Source organism: Saccopteryx leptura, chromosome 2 (assembly GCF_036850995.1).
Source record: "Saccopteryx leptura isolate mSacLep1 chromosome 2, mSacLep1_pri_phased_curated, whole genome shotgun sequence".
NCBI classification, from domain to species: domain Eukaryota; kingdom Metazoa; phylum Chordata; class Mammalia; order Chiroptera; family Emballonuridae; genus Saccopteryx; species Saccopteryx leptura.
Window position 1 is genome coordinate 332505503 of NC_089504.1, and position 19346 is coordinate 332524848.

The 19346-nt window shown below is 43.6% G+C and overlaps 1 protein-coding gene across 3 annotated transcripts in view; it reads left to right on the forward strand.

Moving 5' to 3' along the window:
* Nucleotides 1-18341, forward strand: part of SMYD4 (SET and MYND domain containing 4) — a 40021-nt gene extending 21680 nt beyond the window's left edge. For all 3 annotated transcript variants that reach the window (XM_066363480.1, XM_066363481.1, XM_066363483.1), the window contains 6 exons: nt 13040-13222; nt 13645-13808; nt 15236-15368; nt 16418-16534; nt 16740-16863; nt 17753-18341. In XM_066363480.1, the coding sequence (XP_066219577.1) occupies nt 13040-13222; nt 13645-13808; nt 15236-15368; nt 16418-16534; nt 16740-16863; nt 17753-17906 (875 nt within the window). In that variant the 3' untranslated portion in view covers nt 17907-18341. The remainder of the gene's footprint in view (nt 1-13039; nt 13223-13644; nt 13809-15235; nt 15369-16417; nt 16535-16739; nt 16864-17752) is intronic.
* Nucleotides 18342-19346: the final 1005 nt, after the last annotated feature.

The window sequence follows — 19346 nt, forward strand, 5'->3', positions numbered from 1 at the left end:
TAATATATTATGCATCATTTATTCTTATTTATATGATGTTTTATCTTATTGTTGTTATTTTTTTTGACAGAGGGACAGACAGGTACAGACAGACATGAAGAGAGAGAGGAGAAGCATCGATTCGTTGTGGCACCTTAGTTGTTCATTGATTGTGTTCTTGTGTGTCTTGACTGGGGGGTTACAGCAGAGCGAGTGACCCCTTGCTCAATCCAGTGACCTTGGGCTCAAGCCAGCAACCTTGGGCTTCAAGCCAGCAACCTTTTGACTCAAACCAGCGACCCTGCGCTCAAGCCGGTGAGCCTACACTCAAGCTGGATGAGCCCGTGCTCAAGCTGGCAACCTCTGGGTTTTGAACCTGGGTCCTCTGTGTTTCAGTCCGATGCTCTATCCACTGCACCACTGCCTGGACAGGCATATTTGATGTTTTAAATATAAAGCATTTTTTAAAAAAATAGTTCATAGGCCCTGGCCGGTTGGCTTAGTGGTAGAGCGTCGGCCTGGCGTGCGGGGGACCCGGGTTCAATTCCCGGCCAGGGCACATAAGAGAAGTGCCCATTTGCTTCTCCACCCCTGCCCCCCCTCCTTCCTCTCTGTCTCTCTCTTCCCCTCCCGCAGCGAGGCTCCATTGGAGCAAAGATGGCCCGGGCGCTGGGGATGGCTCCTTGGCCTCTGCCCCAGGCGCTAGAGTGGCTCTGGTCGCGGCAGAGCGACGCCCCGGAGGGGCAGAGCGTCGCCCCCTGGTGGGCAGAGCGTAGCCCCTGGTGGGCGTGCCGGGTGGATCCCGGTCGGGCGCATGCGGGAGTCTGACTGTCTCTCCCCGTTTCCAGCTTCAGAAAGAAAAAGAAAAGAAAAAAAAAAAATAGTTCATAGAACAAAAGATAGGAAGATGATAAAAATCAGTCTATAATAGTAAATGTAAATGTACCTATCTATCCCTCTCTCTGCCTCTCTCTCTGTCCCTGTAAAAAAAATAATAATAATAACCAGCTTAGATTGCCCCCTGGTAGGCATGCCGGGTAGATCCGGTCGGGCTCAAGTGGGAATCTGTCTCTCTGCCTCCCCGCGTCTAACTTTGGAAAAATACAAAAAAATAAAATAAAATTACCAGCTTCGTTCCTGGCTGGGTAGCTCAGTTGGTTAGAGCATCATACCAATCTGCCAAGGATGCAGGTTTGATCCCCGGTCAGAGCACATACAAGAGCTTAACCCCTATTAAACAAATCTTTCAGAATGAGTCAAAAAATTAAAATCCAATTTTACTCTGTTTACAAAAGTGACATCTATAACAATATAACAACACAAAGTAATTGGGAAGACTTGTTAGGAATCATGAGCCATTATTAGGGAATTAGTAGTAGTATTGTGCAAGTCATTAAAATAACTTTCCTCCCACTTTTCAAAGTTCTTCTGGCTGGTCTAGTAATCAAATTAACCAGAGACAGATTAACAGGAGAAAATGTCTGACATTCACTGTAGATGTACATGCAGAGGTGCCATGAATATGAGACCCACTGGATAGTCAAGGCTCGTTTGCCATTCTGGAGCTAGGGAGAAGGAGGGGTTTGTGGTTTGGGACTTCTAAGGGCAGGGAGGCCATTTACACGGAGATGGAAAAGCAGATGTTTGGGAAATGTTTCCTAGGCCATCTTTAACAATGTGACACAGAAAACTTTGAACAAATAGGCATTGTTCCTATCACACACTAGTTCATATTAAACTAGTTATCTGTGATAGCTCCCTTCCTAGAGCAGGCTCACTATCTACATTCCTTTTACACAGCCAGAGGGAAGGTTAAAGGTTTTTCCTGAGTTTTTTTTGTTTCTTAAAAATAACCAGGTTAGCCTGACCCGGCAGTGGCACAGTGGATGGAGTGTCATACTGGAATGCAAAGGATCCAGGTTCAAGACCCCAAGGTTGCCAGCTTGAACACGGGCTCATCTAGCTTGAGCAAAAAGCTCACCAGCTTGGACCCAAGGTCGCTGGCTTGAGCAAGGGGTCACTCGGTCTGCTGAAGGCCCACGGTCAAGGCACATATGAGAGAGTAATCAATGAACAACTAATGTGTTACAACGAAAAAACTGATGATTGATGCTTCTCATCTCTCTGTTCCTGTCTGTCCCTATCTATCCCTCTCTCTGTCCCTGTAAAAAAAATAATAATAATAACCAGCTTAGATTGCCCCCTGGTAGGCATGCCGGGTAGATCCGGTCGGGCTCAAGTGGGAATCTGTCTCTCTGCCTCCCCGTGTCTAACTTCGGAAAAATACAAAAAAATAAAATAAAATTACCAGCTTAGTTCCTGGCTGGGTAGCTCAGTTGGTTAGAGCATCATCCCAATCTGCCAAGGATGCAGGTTTGATCCCTGGTCAGAGCACATACAAGAATAAACCAGCCTGATTGGGTGGTGGCACAGTGGATAGAGCGTCAGACTGGGATGCGTAGGACCCAGGTTCGAGACCCGAGGTTGCCAGCTTGAGCACGGGCTCATGTGATTTGAGCAAAGCTCACCAGCTTGGACCCAAGGTCACTGGCTCGAGCAAGGGGTTACTCGGTCTGCGGCAGCCCCACGGTCAAGGTACATAATCAATGAACAACTAAGGTGTCGCAACAAAAAACTAATGATGATGCTTCTCATCTCTCTCTGTTCCTGTCTGTCTGTTCCTATCTATCCCTCTCTCTGACTCTCTCACTGAAAAAAAAAAAAAAAAGAATAAACTAGTGAGTGCATAAGTAAGTAGAACAACAAATCAATATTTCTTTCTCTCTCTATCTTCTCCCCCGCTCTCCCCCTCCCTTTCTCTCTCTCTCTTTCTCTCTAAAATCAATCAATTAAAAAATACTTTTAAATAACCAGCTTAAACTAGTCAGTATCCCAAAAGCATATTTTGGGTGACAAACTGCTCCCATTCAATATGAAACAGTAGAACTCAAGGTAAGATATCTAGTGAAATCAAGAATGCATTTTATTTTTATAAAGGAAACTCCACACTAAAATATGTTATCAGCCTTAGCCAGTAGTGGGATTCAGCTGGTTTGCACCAGTTCGGCAGAACCGATATCTAATTTTTTGCTGAGTTCGGAGAACCAGTTGTTAAAATGGCACTTGTAATCAGGGTTTTCTCCACGGTGGGCACCTGGGCAGCCACCCAATGTGAAAATCACAAATTTACATTCCTCACTCTTTTTTAACATTCATCTGTGCAACAGTGTATTCTAAGTACCTGTAGTAATGTTCATTCCATCCATAAGTGAAAAAAATTGCAAGTGAGGATGCCAATCAAGAAGCAATATGGAAATATCTTAACAGTTTTACTGTTTTTTGTCAGGTATTATTTAATATTTTTTTATTATTATTTTAAAACTTTCTTATAACAATCTAGTTTTGTGTATCTCTTTTACTGTTATTTAAGTATCAAATGCATGAAATAATGAACTACCTTTTGGTATATCATTTTTATATACTTAAAATGGTCATTAGGGCAGAGAACTGGTTGGTAATTTATTTGAATGCCACTACTGACCTTAGCTCTCAGAAACAGAGATTGTGTCCATAAAACAAAAATGATTAAGTATATAAGAAGAAACTAGGAAAATTTTACAGCTGTGAAAACCTTAAATATACCACTCTGACTTTGATCAACAATATTAAAAATAGTCTAGAAACCAACATAACACAATAAGCTGGGGGATTCAGTAGATATATCGATCAAAACTTATATCCTGCCTGACCAGGTGGTGGCGCAGTGGATAGAGCGTCGGACTGGGATGCTGAGGACCCAGGTTTGAGACCCCGAGGTCGCCAACTTGAGCGCGGGCTTATCTGGTTTGAGCAAAGCTCACCAGCTTGAACCCAAGGTCGCTGGCTCGAGCAAGGGGTTACTCGGTCTGCTGAAGGCTGTGGTCAAGGCACATATGAGAAAGCAGTCAATGAACAACTAAGGTGTTGCAATGCGCAGTGAAAAACTACTGATTGATGCTTCTCATCTCTCCGTTCCTGTCTGTCTGTCCCTGTCTATCCCTCTCTCTGACTCTCTGTCTCTATAAAAAAAAAATCCAATAATTGTGGAAGAAGTTACAAAAATATTTCCATAAGAACAAGCCAGACCCACTCTTTTCTGTGTAAGTTCTTTAAAACTGTTAAGGAACATACTTAGCCACATTTATAAAAATTAAAGAAAAAGCATCTTTTTTTTTTTTTTAATTAATTATTTTTATTTATTTTATTTTTTTTTTTTTTTACAGAGACAGAGAGAGAGTCAGAGTGAGGGATAGACAGGGACAGACAGACAGGAACGGAGAGATGAGAAGCATCAATCGTTAGTTTTTTCGTTGCGCATTGCGACACCTTAGTTGTTCATTGATTGCTTTCTCATATGTGCCTTGACCGCGGGCCTTCAGCAGACCGAGTAACCCCTTCCTGGAGCCAGCGACCTTGGGTCCAAGCTGGTGAATTTTTGCTCAAACCAGATGAGCCCACGCTCAAGCTGGCAACCTCGGGGTCTCGAACCTGGGTCTTGCGCATCCCAGTCTGACGCTCTATCCACTGCGCCACCGCCTGGTCAGGCAGAAAAAGCATCTTTTAAGGAACAGATGGCTCTTTTTTTTTTTTTTAAACAGGGACAGAGAGAGGGATAGATAGGGACAGACAGACAGGAAGGGAAAGAGATGAGAAGCATCAATCATCAGTTTTTCGTTGAGACACTTTAGGTGTTCATTGATTGCTTTCTCATATGTGCCTTGACCGCGGGCCTTCATTAGATCGAGTAACCCCTTGCTCGAGCCAGTGACCTTGGGTCCAAGCTGGCGAGCTTTTTTTTTTGCTCAAGCCAGATGAGCCTGTGCTCAAAATGGTGACCTCAGGATCTCGAACCTGGGTCCTCCACATCCCAGTCCAGCGCTCCATCCACTGGGCCACCGCCTGGTCAGGCAAGATGGCTTTTGTACAATATAAACTATGCCAGGGCGCGGGGAACCTAGAACTCTTTCTCAGTCACTCTGCAAAACCAAGAATAAAAATTAAAACTATAGACCAATCTCACTTGTGAATATAACTGTTGGAACCCTGAATAAATCACTGCCATATCATATCCAGCAGTTGTTAAAGGAATAATAATATATATATGACCAAATAGGGTTGCTTCCAGAAATGCAGGGATATTTTAATCTGTAGGTATAGTAAAGAAGGCTTGGATAATTGCAGAGACATACTTAGATGGAGAGATTGAAAACGATAAACATAGGCCTGGCCAGGCAGTGGCGCAGTGGATAGAGCGTCAGACTGGGATGCGGAGGACTCAGATTCAAGACCCCGAGGTCACCAGCTTGAGTGCAAGCTCATCTGGTTTGAGCAAGGTTCACCTGCTTGAGCCCAAGGTCACTGGCCCGAGCAAGGGGTTATTCGGTCTGCTGTAGCTCCCCAGTCAAGGCACGTATGAGAAATCAAGCAATGAACAACTAAGGAACCGCAATGAAGAATTGATGTTTCTCATCTCCCTTCCTGTCTGTCCCTATCTGTCCCTCTCTCTGACTCTCTCTGTCCCACAAGAAAAAAAAAATGAAAAGGATAAACTTGGTAGTCTTCCACATTAACCTAATCAGTCTAATGCAGTTTCAAACAAAATCATAATTAGATTTTTCTTGGAATTTGACAGTAATTCTGAAGTTCATCTTGATTAAGTGGATGAGAATAGCCTTTTTTGTTTTAAAGAGTATTGAAGGGGCTTGGTAGTATCAGATTTCATATCAGGATTGAGCTGCAATAATTAAAAACTGTATGGTACTGATATGACAGTATTAGATTCTTTAAATCATTAAAAAGTTAAATATTTTAGCCCTGGCTGGGTTGCTCAGTGGATAGGGCATTCTCCAGGTGTGCCAAGGTAGCGAACTTGATCCTTAGTCAGGGCATATACAAGAAGCAATGAGCGCACAACTAAATAGAGCAGCTAACTGGAACAATGAGTCGATGCTTCTGTCTCTCCCTTCCTCTCTCCCTCCTTTCCTCTCCCCCCCCCCCCCCCAAATCAGTGGAAAAATTAAAAAACAAACAAAAAGAAGAGCTAGCGTTTGTTTTCCCTGCCCTTGAATCCGGGCCCGCCCTGCAACTTGCTTAGATCAGTGGAATGCAGTAGAAGTGAGTGACCTTATGTGACTTATGAATCTAAGCCTCAAAAGACCTTGCAACTTCCCTTGTCACCTTCTTAAAATGATGATGCGGCCATGAGAACAAGCCTGGGCTAGCCTCCACGAGGATAAAAGACATGTGCCATATGAAGGCAATCATGTGAGTTATCCCAGGCACCACCAGCAGGAAAACCATTCAGCTAAGCTCAGGCAGAGTTGCCGGTGCACAGCAATGTAAGCAAATGAAATAGTTATTTTAACACTTCTGACCTCCAGAAACCCACAATCAAAAATTAAAATGTGAATGACAAAATGAGAGAACATTGCTAGCAACTATACAATTCTTAAAATCAACTTTTTAAAGTATGTATAGTGAAAACCATACCCCTGTGTTTTGGTCGTTCGACCCCCGCCGGGGTCGCGACCCACAGGTTGAGAACCGCTGAGATAGAAGGTGATGGAAGACAATTTGACTTTGGGTGAGTGGTATGCAACATAATCAAATGTCAAAATAATCTGGAGATGTTTTCTCTGAACATATGTACCCTGTTTATCAATGTCACTGCATTAAAATTAATAAAAATAAGATAAAAAAATAAAGTATGCATAGTAATGAAAATGTTTTAAAACTGGATTGTGATAATGGTCATACAACTTTTCGAAATGTAAATTTCCCCCCAAAAATCATTAAACTGGTACACTTAAAATAGGTGAATCTCATGGTAGATAAAGCTGTTAAAATATATACATAAGCAAGCACTTTTCCAAAGTAGTAATAAAGGTGATTTTAAAAAAAGGTTTTTTTTCATTTTCTATTGATTTGAGAAAGAGAAAAGCATCAACTCAGTGTTCACTTAGTTGTATACTCATTGGTTGCTTCTCATATGTGCCCTGACTGGGGATCAAACCCATAACCTCCACATGTCAGGGCAATGCTCCATCCACTGAGCCACCTGGCCAGGGCAAGAAAAGTGGTGTTATCTAACTTCTCTCTAATAATTAAAACAAGATATCATTTTTGCTTATTAGATTGGTATAGCAGCTTTGTTGGTTTGGTCATTTTATTACTATTATTGTTATTATTTTATTTTATTTTATTTTTTTATTTATTCATTCTAGAGAGGAGGGAGAGAGAGAGAGAGAGAGAGAGAGAAAGAGAGAAAGGGGGGAGGAGCAGGAAACATCAACTCCCATATATGCCTTGACCAGACAAGTGCAGGGTTTTGAACCATCAATCTCAGTGTTCCCAGGTCGACGCTTTATCCACTGCGCCACCAGAGGTCAGTCTGTTATTATTATTATTTGCATTTAAGATTAGGGTGTAAGGAAATGGCCATGATATAGTAACTGAAAAAAGTAATTTACAAATTGCACCATATTGCCAATTATGTTAAGAATTTAACAGAAAAGTCTAGAAAAAAGACTATAAGAAAATATACCAGAATGTTATACCTAGCCAATAGGATTATAATTGACTTTATTTGCCCTGGTGGGGTAGCTCAGTTGGTTAGAGCATCATCCCAATATGCCAAAGTTGCAAGTTCAATCCTCAGTCAGGGCACATGCAAGAATCAACTAATGAATTCATAAATCAGTGGAATAACAAACTGATGTTTTCTCTCTTTCTCTCTCAAATCAATCAATAAAAATTTTTTTAAACAATTGAATTTCTTTTTTCTATAATTTTTAGTTTTAAATTTTTTCTGGCCTGCCCTATGGTGGAACATGTGGATAAAGCATCGACCTGGAATGCTGAGGTCGCAGGTTCAAAACCTGGAGCTTTCCCAGTCAAGGCACATATGAGAGTTGATGCTTCCTGCTCCTCCCCCACTTCTCTCTCTCTCTCTCTCCCTCCCTCTCTCTCCCTGTCTCTCCCCTCTCCCTCGTCTCTCTGAAATGAATGAATAAAATCTAAAAATTTTTTCTAGCTACCATGTATTCTTTTTGTAACTTTAATTTTTAAAATAGTAATTCAAATGATACAATTTTTTTTTTTGTATTTTTCTGAAGTAAGAAGCGGGAAGGCAGAGAGACTCCTGCATGCGCCCGATCAGGATCCACCTGGCATACCCACCAGGGGGCGGTGCTTTGCCCATCTGGGGCATTGCTCTGTTGCAACCGAAGCCATTCTAGCACCTGAGGCAGAGGCCATAGAGCCATCCTCAACACCCAGGCCAACTTTGCTCCAGTGGAGCCTTGGCTGCAGGAGGGAAAGAGAGAGATAGAAAGGAGAGGGGGAAGGGTGGAGTAGCAGATGGGTGCTTCTCCTGTGTGCCCTGGCTGGGAATTGAACCTGGGACTTCCACACACCGGGCTGACTCTCTACCACTGAACCAACCGGCTAGGGCCTCAAATGATATAAATATTTTTATATGAACATTTAAAAATTGTTTATTGATTGATTTTTAGAGAGAGAGGAAGGGAGGGGAGGGAGAGACAGAGAAAGAGAGAAACACTGATCTGTCCCTGTAATGTGCCCTGACTAGGGATCAAACTGGCAACCTCTGTGCATTGGGACAGAGCTCAAACCAACCGAGCCATCTTGCCAGGGCTTATATGAACATTTTTTGAAATTTTATTTATTGATTTTGGAGAGAGGGGTAGGGAGAGAGAGAAACATGGATCTGTTGTTCCACTTAATTCGTGCACTCATTGTTGATTCTTGTATGAAGGATCGAACCCACTACCTTAGTATATCAGGTCAATGCTCTAACCAATGGAGCTACCTAGCCAGGGCATATGACACGATACATATCGCCAAATTGCCCTCCAATAAAGTTGTACGTACCAGTTACATGCCTACTAGCAATGTTCACTTTTATTTTTTAATTCAGACAAACTGTTTTAGGCTGCTCTTTTTTGTATGTTGTTTGTTTTTTTAATGTGGGTTTTTTGGGGGTTTTTTTTGTATTTTTCTGAAGTGTGAAGCAGGAAGGCAGAGAGACTCCTGCATGCACCCAGCTGGGTTCCACCCAGCATGCCCACTAGGGTCAATGCTCTGCCCATCTGGAGCGTTTCTCTGTTGCAACCTGAGCCGTTCTAGCACCTGAGGTGGAGGTCATGGAGCCATCCTCAGCGCCCTGGGGCCAACTTTCAATGGAGCCTTGGCTGTGGGAGAGGAAGAGAGAGAGATAGAGAGGAAGGAGAGGGGGAAGAGTGGAGAAGCAGGTGGGCGCTTCTGTGTGCCCTGTCTGGGAATCAAACCTGGGACTTCCACATGCTGAGTTGATGCTCTACCATTGAGCCAACCGCCCAGGGCTAGTCTGCTCATATTTCTAATCTTGTTATATCCCTTTTTATTATTTCTTTGGGGTTCCAGCACCTCCCAATTTAGTGTTCTCACTGAATTTCATTAGCAGCAATTTCATTAATAGCACAGAAGGATTAAAGCATTAACTAGGATAGCCCGACACAAACCTATAAAAATGTGTGTGTTTATCTTTGCATACATTCTATTTAATCAAAGTTCCTCAAAAATCTCTCTTTGGTACTGAAGGGTCAGAATTGACCACTGATATTCTAAACCTTGGTATTTATGATTTTATCTCGTGGGAATGGCACATTTGTGATGTAGCTGAATTCATGTCATAACAAGGCTTAAGAAGGTTCTGTGTAGGTTCGGATCAATTCACTGCCCTTTGCTTTCACTCTTCAACAACCAAGGAATTTACTTCACTTTGGATCCTTGATTACTTGATATACACATAGATTTCTTGTTTTGTAAAATATTTACCGAGTCCCTGGCCAGTTGGCTCAGTGGTAGAGCATCAGCCTGGCATGTGGATATCCTGGGTTCGATTCCCAGTCAGGGCACACAGGAGAAGTGACCATCTGCTTTTCCCCCCTCCCACTCTTCTCTCTCTTTCTCTTGCTCTCCCTCAGCTATGGCTTGATTGGTTCAAGCACATTGGCCAGGCACTAAGGATGGCCCTTGGAGCCTCCACCTCTGGGACTAAAAATAGCTCAGTTGCAGTGCATCGCTCCAGATGGGCAGAGGATCAATCACAGACGGGGGTTGCTGGGTGGATCCCGGTCAGGGCGCACGCATGCAGGACTCTGTCTATCTCCCCTCCTCTTACTTGGAGAAAAAATAAAAAGTAAAATATTGCCTGATCTGTGATGGCACAGTGGATAAAGCGACGACCTGGAAATGCTGAGGTCGCCGGTTCAAAACCTTGGGCTTGCCTGGTCAAGGTCATATGGGAGTTGATGCTTCCAGCTCCTCCTCCCTTCTCTCTCTCTCTGTCTGTCTCTCTCTCCTCTCTCTCTATCTCTCTCTCTCCTCTCTAAAAATGAATAAATAAAAAAAGATATAAAAAAAAGTTAAATATTTACCATAATGGATATATACTAAGTATTGTGAATGAATTATTTTTTTTCTTTACTTGAATTCTATTTTAAATGCACTAGGGATATTAGCAATTACTCTTTGGTAAAATAAAGACTCATTCTCTTTTTTTGTATGTTCTTTTACACAAAATGTCGCATATTAAACATGGTTAATAAGGCGCATACATAGTCTCACTTTCTATTATCTACTAATAGATGACTAATGCAAAATTTTGAATAATTTTTTAAAATCAATACTTAATTTTTTAGAAATAATTAGAGAGAGACTCAACCCTGACATAAATACTCATCGGACTCAGTTCCTGGGCCTACTTCTGTTAGAGGATGACTTATAAATAATTCATGAAGCTGACATTACTCACTGTGTTGTGATCATTTTTTCTGGGAAAATCTTAGCAGCTGTTCTAATATAGATTGCCAGTTATCAGTAGTTGGGAATGCATGTCAACTTTTAATTATGCAGAGGCTGATTATTCAGACCACAAACTGTTCGTGCCCTGTCCTGCTCCTTCCTGCTGCCCACCTTTTAGCATTTTCACTGCTCATTAGCACGTCGACAGGACGGGGAAGCATTGGACAGGATGGAGGAGGGGAAGCCAAAATCCCTTAAACACTGAGGAGCAGCTCTGATGAAAGATTTCAATACAATTTGTAGAATTGTTGACTAAAATTAAATCATTTGGATTCTCTGTGAATTTTATTTGTTCTATTCTTGTTCTCCATAGCAATAGATAATAGACTGGTCTGCAGAGACTACATTATTCCTATATTTCATGTTTTCCTTTTTGGAACATTTTCACATGATGGTTCATGATATTTTCTCTATTCATTACATTTGTACCTAAACTACTTTCTTTAGAGATTGGTGTTTTGAGATTTCTGGCATATACAGTGAGACCACCGTTATCTGATGGTTTTTCAGTTTTCCAGAAAGCTGAACATTTCCCTTTAAATACCAGTATCTTTCATAATTCAAGCAATTTTGTTGGAAATAAGATTTTCTCTTACTAAAGCCAAGGCCACTGAGCACAATTTAAGCCTTTCTGGATGCCCAGCTTATCTGTATATTGTGCCTGTCCCTGAGATATGGGTGGCTATTACACAAACCCAGTCAGGTGTGCTGTCAGTCTAGGAACGTCTGGTTAAGTGAAGTGCTGCAGTTATAGTATAATTTGAATGGTACAGTGTTTTTATTTGTCTTAAGGCTGTTAATTCTGTAAGTTTTCTGTCTCCTCCAGTCTGTCACCTGTCTCTTTGGTCATTGTCAAAACCTGCCTCTTGGCCCTGGCCGGTTGGCTCAGTGGTAGAGCGTCGGCCTAGCGTGCAGAGGTCCCTGGTTCGATTCCTGGCCAAGGCACACAGGAGAGGCGCCCATCTGCTTCTCCACCCCTCCCCCTCTCCTTCCTCTCTGTCTCTCTCTTCCCCTCCCGCAGCCGAGGCTCCATTGGAGCAAAAGATGGCCCGGGCGCTGGGGATGGCTCCTTGGCCTCTGCCCCAGGCGCTAGAGTGGCTCTGGTCGTGACGGAGCGACGCCCCGGATGGGCAGAGCATCGCCCCCTGGTGGGCGTGCCAGGTGGATCCCGGTCAGGCGCATGCGGGAGTCTGTCTGACTGCCTCCCCGTTTCCAGCTTCAGAAAAATACAAAAAAAAACCCTGCCTCTTATTAGTTCTCTGTTTCTGGACTGATATGGGCTGAGAAACTGAATAACTAAGCCAGTTATTCGGTTAGAACTGTGGCTAAAATAAGAGCAAGCAGGCCTGTTCCAGAGTACAGAGAACTCACATGTGACTATAAGCGCATGAGCTTTGGTGTGGAAATAAGCTCACTGCTTACAGGACTTTTTCTTCCTTCCTTCCTAATTTTCAGTCATGTAGTTAAACTGCTGGTTAATTGTGTTTCAAAGAAGACATTGTTTAAAAAAAAGAAGAGGAAGATACAAAACTATCTTGTTCGGGACATGAAACTATCTTGAGCTAGTCCAGTATTTCTTTTCAATGAGAACTACTAACTGATTTCCCATGAAGTTGAAACAGAGGGCAGAATGAGCATAAGAACTATTGATTTTTAAAAGTATATTATCAGCTTGTTTAGTTCCAGATAGTAATTAGGTTACTTGTTCTATTAACCTACCAAAGACCAGTTAAATAAAAGCACTACGACTATAAAAATCCTTGGGAAATACTAAATTCAACAGGTACTTTAGATTCTGTGTCCTCATGAACATTATGAAGGTGTCTAGCTAGAAAGCTACCTCCTGATAATTTCTTTTTTTATATTTGTTATGAATTCTAATCTTTGTGGGGGGGGTTTTTGTGTGTGTGGTATTGAGACACAACGGTTAGGTTCCCGGATCCCGGTGGACTTTTTCATATGTTCATTTGCTTTGCTTCCTGGGGACTAGAGTTTACTGTGAGTCATGTTCCATCTGACTTATATTGGATCTGGCTGTGGAGCTATGACTCAGATGGGCGTCAGGCCCATTGCCCAACTCATCTTCTGAGGAACGGATGGCGAGGCCAGGACTGATTCTGACAGTTTTTTATCCTTTCTCCTCTTGGACTTTCAGGATCTAAAGAGAACATCGTTACCGACAGCAGGCAGGTACGCCTTGCCACAGGCATCTTCCCCGTTGTCAGCCTCCTGAACCATTCGTGCAGCCCCAACACCAGTGTGTCCTTCGTTAGCACTGTCGCCACCGTTCGGGCATCACAGCCTATTGGGAAAGGGCAAGAGATTCTCCACTGTTATGGTGAGCCACCCCTCCTCACTACTGTCCACCTTGTCCAGCAGAAAAGGAATTAGAATTAGCAAACCACTGGGCAGGTGAAGACATCTGCCCAGTGATTGTTTCCTGGAAGAAACAGTGCATATTTGGGGGGAAAAAAAAGTAGGGAGTCCTTCTTCCTGGACACTATTATGTCTAAATGACATGTACATCACTGCTTCATCCCCGTAAACTTCCTATTCTGAAAATGGGCCAGAAACAACTTTTTGGCTTTGCCTTCCTGTCCCTGCAGCTGGGATGCTTATTTCCATATCTAGTTTATCTAGTTCCATGAACGTTTGGGTAAAGGGCACCTGTCACATGATGAGTAACTGACGGGACCCTCTGCTAAGCCTAAGTTTTTTAAGTAGTGCCTTAAATATTGACCAAGTGTGATCTCTCTGCAGGGCCTCACGAGAGCAGGATGAGTGTTGCTGAAAGGCAACAGAAGCTGAGGTCTCAGTATTTCTTTGACTGCAACTGCCTGGCTTGTCAAACTGAAAAGCGCGTGAGGGCTGCAGGGCCCCGGTGGGAAGCCTTCTGTTGTAACAGCTGCAGAGAGCTCATGCAGGTGAATCTCTGCTTCCTCTCTCCTCAACTTCTCCTGGAGGTCAGTTATCCAGCCCGAAGGCCATAAACCTTTATGAGGAAGCCATTGCAGTTTACAGGTGCTACAAGCAGCGCTCTCTCTTCCCTTTCAGCCCATCTTCTCCATACATTGATTACCTCTCTGCAGGATCCACAGTGAAGGTTGGATTTAGTAATCTTACAAGAGGAAGATTTGCAAGAGCAAATAACAGCAAATCCCACCTAACCTGGCTTAAGGGGGTGGGGTAGGGGACTGGGAATTTATTTGCTGAAGTAAATCACTAAAAGGTCCCAGGATAGCCTGACCTGTGGTGGCGCAGTGGATGGGGCATCAACCTGGAATGCTGAGGTCTTCAGATCTAAACCCCGGGCTTGCTATGAGTTGATGCTTCCTGCTCCTGCCCCCCTTTCTCTCTTTCTCTCTTCTCTCTAAAATCAATAAATAATATCTTTTTTTAAAAAAAATAAAATAAAATAGAATAGAATAGAATAAATAAAAGATCCCAGGATAGAGGCACTTCACATACGTTTTGATCCAGGGGCTTAGGTGTTATTACCAAGACCCAATTTTTCTCTCTACCTCCCTCAGCTCCATTTTCTCTGTTAGCTCCATCCTCAGACAGATTTCCCTCTTGTGGTGGCAAGATGACCAAAAACATGTGCTGGTCTAACAGCGGTCCAGGCAAAATTTTTTGAGTTTCATTGATTCGATTTCTGTGGCTGAAGGAAAATCAAAGTCAAATATTTTCCTCCAGCCATTTGAGCTAGAGGAAGGGGCCAGATCTGAGCCATGTGCACTCCCCCTTAGCTCCCAGGCATCGGCTATGGGAGGTGGGAGGAGGACCCTCAGAAGAAGCCAGGTTGCTGTTGCCAGACGAGGGCATAGATAATAGTACCTGTAAAACAGCCACTGTTCACCTCAGGGATTTTCTCCTCTGCCAGAGGATACAGATGTGTTAGGGGAAACATGAGTGGAACGTGGAGCTGGCTGTGTGGGAAAGCTAAAGTTGCAAACTCAAGGTCAAATGTAGGGAGGCCTCCCCTACCACCTTTTCCTATCCGTTCTCTTATGGCTTGTCCATAACTGCTAGACCTGTGTCTGTCATTCAAAGTCCTGGCCTTAAAGAGAGATGAGAGAGGGGCTATCAAGATGAAAAGAAATTGCAGACTGTACAAGTTTATTTTGGGTTGTAAAAATGAAGTCTTCGGGGGCATATGGAATTGGTTACTGTTTTTATTAGAATTGCTGCTGTCAAACCAAATCCAGTCAGGCTTTGGTCCTGGTATATTATTGCAGGAATCTCTTTCCTCCATAGGATCAGAAGCTATGGAGCGATCCTAAAATATAAGCACATGCAGTCTTGCTAACCAACTCTGATATAGGAATAAAGGTAAAACTGACTTCCACAGGGAGATGATGTGCTGAGCTGTGGCAGTGCATCGTGTGCAGAAGCAGTTAGCCGGGATCGCCTAGTCTCCCGGTTGCAGGACCTTCAGAAGCGGATTGGGATGGCCCAGAAGCTCCTCGGAAATGGTAAACTAGGTGAGACTGGGTCCCTGCTTCGGGCCGCCAGCCCCTTCCTTTTTATTCATTCTGAATGCCTCGGACTCCAGGATACCTAGTAATGATTGAAGACATGAATTTAATTATCCCCATGCCAGCCACAAGATGGCTGTGTAGGCCAGGGAGACCAAAGCCTAACCAGTTCAATTTGTGTGGTCCTTCAAAGGGGGGGCCAGATGATTTAAGCTGTAGTTCTCCTATGCATCAGATGACAATGTTTAAAGTATCCCATGACAACTAAGCAGTGGTCAGCAAACTGCGGCTGGTGAGCCACATGCGGCTCTTTGGCCCCTTGAGTGTGGCTCTTACACAAAACACCACATGCGGGAACTACCTCGATAAGGAATGTACCCACCTATATAGTTTTTAAGTTTAAAAAATTTGGCTCTCAAAAGAAATTACAATCGTTGTACTGTTGATATTTGGCTCTGTTGACTAATGAGTTTGCCGACCACTGAAGGATTGTCTCTGACCTCCATGATCTTTGTGCATATTCCAGAAGTTCAGTGTCATTTCTTTTCAGTCCAGGCCCTAGTGACCTAATTTCCTAGGAAGATTGTTCTGCCCTTAGCAGAGCCTGGAGACCCAGGGAGCCAGTCTACGATGGATACAAGTACCCTGCTTTTTTCAGAGAGGGTTGTGGAGCTCCTCATTACCCTTGAAAACTCTGCCTTAGAGCTTGATGTCATGGGAATTAATTTACCCTACTTATGAAAGTTGACCTTGGGCTTCGATTTCTGAGTCAAGAGAAATAACGACCATAAGTGGAATGTGTCATTCCATTTCAAACTTAACTTGGAAACCCAGTGTAAATGTGGGGAGGTCTCACCCCACACCATTTTCTATTGAAAGAGAAAATGTGGGAGAACAAAGCTTTATTGGAACAAGCATTATGCATTGGTCACAACCTAAAGAGACGAAGTAGGGTTTCCACATTTAGCCCAGCTAATATAGCATTTAAGAGCAGGGCTCTCATTTCTAGGCTGGGTTTGTGTCTGTAATGAGGCCCCTTTCCTTTGAATTGATAGAGCGAGCCGTTCAGCTGCTGTTGGGGTGCCAGCGTGATGCTACGAGCTTCCTGTCGGCAGAACACCGAGTAGTAGGAGAAATCGAGGACAGTCTGGCCCAGGCCTATGCTGCTTTAGGTATGGCATGGCTCTTTATTCTCTGCTCCCAGGAACAATTTTGCCTTTTGTGTTGGGTCATGACCCTAGCTTCGTCCGGTTTGTTATCTCTTAGTCTTTCAACTGAACGCCACTCTCCCTTCCATTTAGCTCTACTTACCCCCAAAATGTTCATCCACAGTTAATTGCAGCTCTTTTCTGGAACCAGATTTTTATTTCTTTACAGGGGACTGGCAAAAATCAGCTACCCATCTACAGAAGAGTCTCCGAGTGGTTGAGGTTCGCCATGGGCCGTCCAGTGTGGAAATGGGCCATGAGCTCTTCAAACTGGCCCAGATCTTTTTCAATGGGTAAGTCTTCTCTTGTTCCCTAGCACTTCGCCAGGCCACATACTGTTCTTTTATCAGGCTCTTCTGTGTGTTACTTTTTTTTCTGTGGTGCTTTTCAGCATATTGAAACTTCTTTATTTTCCCTTTAGAAGAGATCCTTTCCTTCTGTTTTGTTGAAGCTTTAGAAGTTTCTCCTGAGAGATATGGGGAAGCTCTCAGCTCTGAGGGAGTCTCCTGGGGAGACCTGCCAAGCGCCCCACCACGGCCACCCCGAGTTAGCATCCTTGGTCCTTCCTGCTTACTCATACCTCCCTTTGCGCTCTCATTCGCAGTACCCTCACTCCAGGGGCTCTGCCTGCGCCCTAGTCTGATTCTCTTTAAAGGAGTTGTTTTCAACAAGAAGTAATTTCCCAGGGAGCACTTATCAATGTCTGGAGACATTTTGGATTGTCATGACAGAGTGGAGGCCAAAGTTGCTACTAAAATATCTCATAGTGCACAGGACAGCCCCTACAGCCAAGAATGATCCAGTTTATGAATGGTGGGTAGACTTGATTCCCAAGATAGAGGCAGTCCGTTTGGTCACAGAGAAAGAGAAAAGGGCTGCAGATTTACTGCACGGGTGGACTTGGTTACCCTCAGATGAAGACTTCTGAGTAAACCTTGGGGTAAATATCAGATTAGTGCTTTGAGATTTGCCTGTTTCTCAGCATCCTAGACTTTTTACATTTTTTATTACACTGTTCTCTCTTGCAGTGTATTTGTGAAAGGTGTCTTATCTGCCCTTCTTGATTGTAAGATCCTTGAAGACAATAATTATCTTTATATTCTTCATAGTGTGAGCAGGCCCTCAATTAGTGTTTGCTTGATTGAATGAGTAGATTCACTCTCCTTACCTCCTTTGGTTCAGGTTTGCAATACCCGAAGCTCTGAGCACAATACAAAAGGCAGAAAAACTTCTACTGATGCACTGTGGCCCTAGGAATGACGAGATCCAGGAGCTACAAGAAATGAAATCCTGTTTATTGGACTTGCCACGCATCCCTGTAGGGCCTTCAGTGTAGGGTCCCAAGGGGACTTGGACCCACAGGAGAGGAGCCATGGAAGATGAGCTAAAGAGGTTCTGTTGCCACTGAGCTGTCACCAGGAAGTACAGGACTTGCCTAGCATCTGAGGGGGGAGGACTTGGAAAACATTGTGGTTGGAAAGATGGTCACGTATTTTGATGAATGTTTCTTGAAGTAATTAATTCCCCTCCAGTAAAAACTTTCAGTTCCCAGAAAAGACTTAAAACTAGTATCTGGAGAACTTAAGCCAGGGGTTCCCAAACTTTTTACACAGGGGGCCATTTCACTGTCCCTCAAACCGTTGGAGGGCCGGACTAAAAAAAAAAACTAGGGCCTGACCAAACGGTGGCACAGTGGATAGAGCGTCGGACTGGGATGCTGAGGACCCAGGTTTGAGACCCTGAGGTCACCAGCTTGAGCGCAGGCTCATCTGGTTTGAGCAAAAAGCTCACCAGCTTGGACCCAAGGTCGCTGGCTCGAGCAAGGGGTTACTCGGTCTACTGAAGGCCTGCAGTTAAGGCACATATGAGAAAACAACCAATGAGCAACTAAGGTTTCACAACGAAAAACTGATGATTGATGCTTCTCATCTTTCTCCGTTCCTGTCTGTCTGTCCCTGTCTATCCCTCTCTCTGACTCTCTCTCTGTCCCTGAAAAAAAAACAAAAAACTATGAACAAATCCCTATGCACACTGCACATATCTTATTTTAAAGTAAAAAAACAAAACGGAACAAATACAATATTTAAAATAAAGAACAAGTAAATTTAAATCAACAAACTGGCCAGTATTTCAATGGGAACTATGGGCCTGCTTTTGGCTAATGAGATGGTCGATGTCCGGGTCCATATTTGTCTCTGCTAGCCGGAACAAGTGATATGACGCGCTTCCAGAGCCGTGAGCCGTGAGGCATGCATCCTGCATCACCGGAAGTAGTACTGTACTTGAGTGATGCAGCGCTTTGTGGCGCCGCCACATATGGTGCTCCTCTCACTGACCACCAATGAAAGAGGTGCCCCTTCCGGAAGTGCGGCAGGGGCTGGATAAATGGCCTCAGGGGGCCGCATGTGGCCTGTGGGCCGTAGTTTGGGGACCCCTGGCTTAAGCCCTTTAAAAGGAGTTTAGCTAATCTGTAGGCAATCGGGATGTTTGCCTGGGGTTTTGGCTAGATGCCACCTCACTAAATGATGAGTCTGTTTCCTTGGAACATTCCTATGGTTTCTAGTAGTAATAAAATGTTGTGTACCATTCCAGTGGGAACTTGAACTCTTAGTAGTTGTATTGTAATTGAAAAATAATTATAAAGCAGGAAATCAGTGAGGCTCCTTACCTCTAGACACAGTTTTATTTATGGTATTTAGCTCCCTCAAGTCCTTTGTTAAAACTGGTGGAGTATAAATTGTGAATAGAGAAATAGCAACATGGCCTTTGGCCTGAC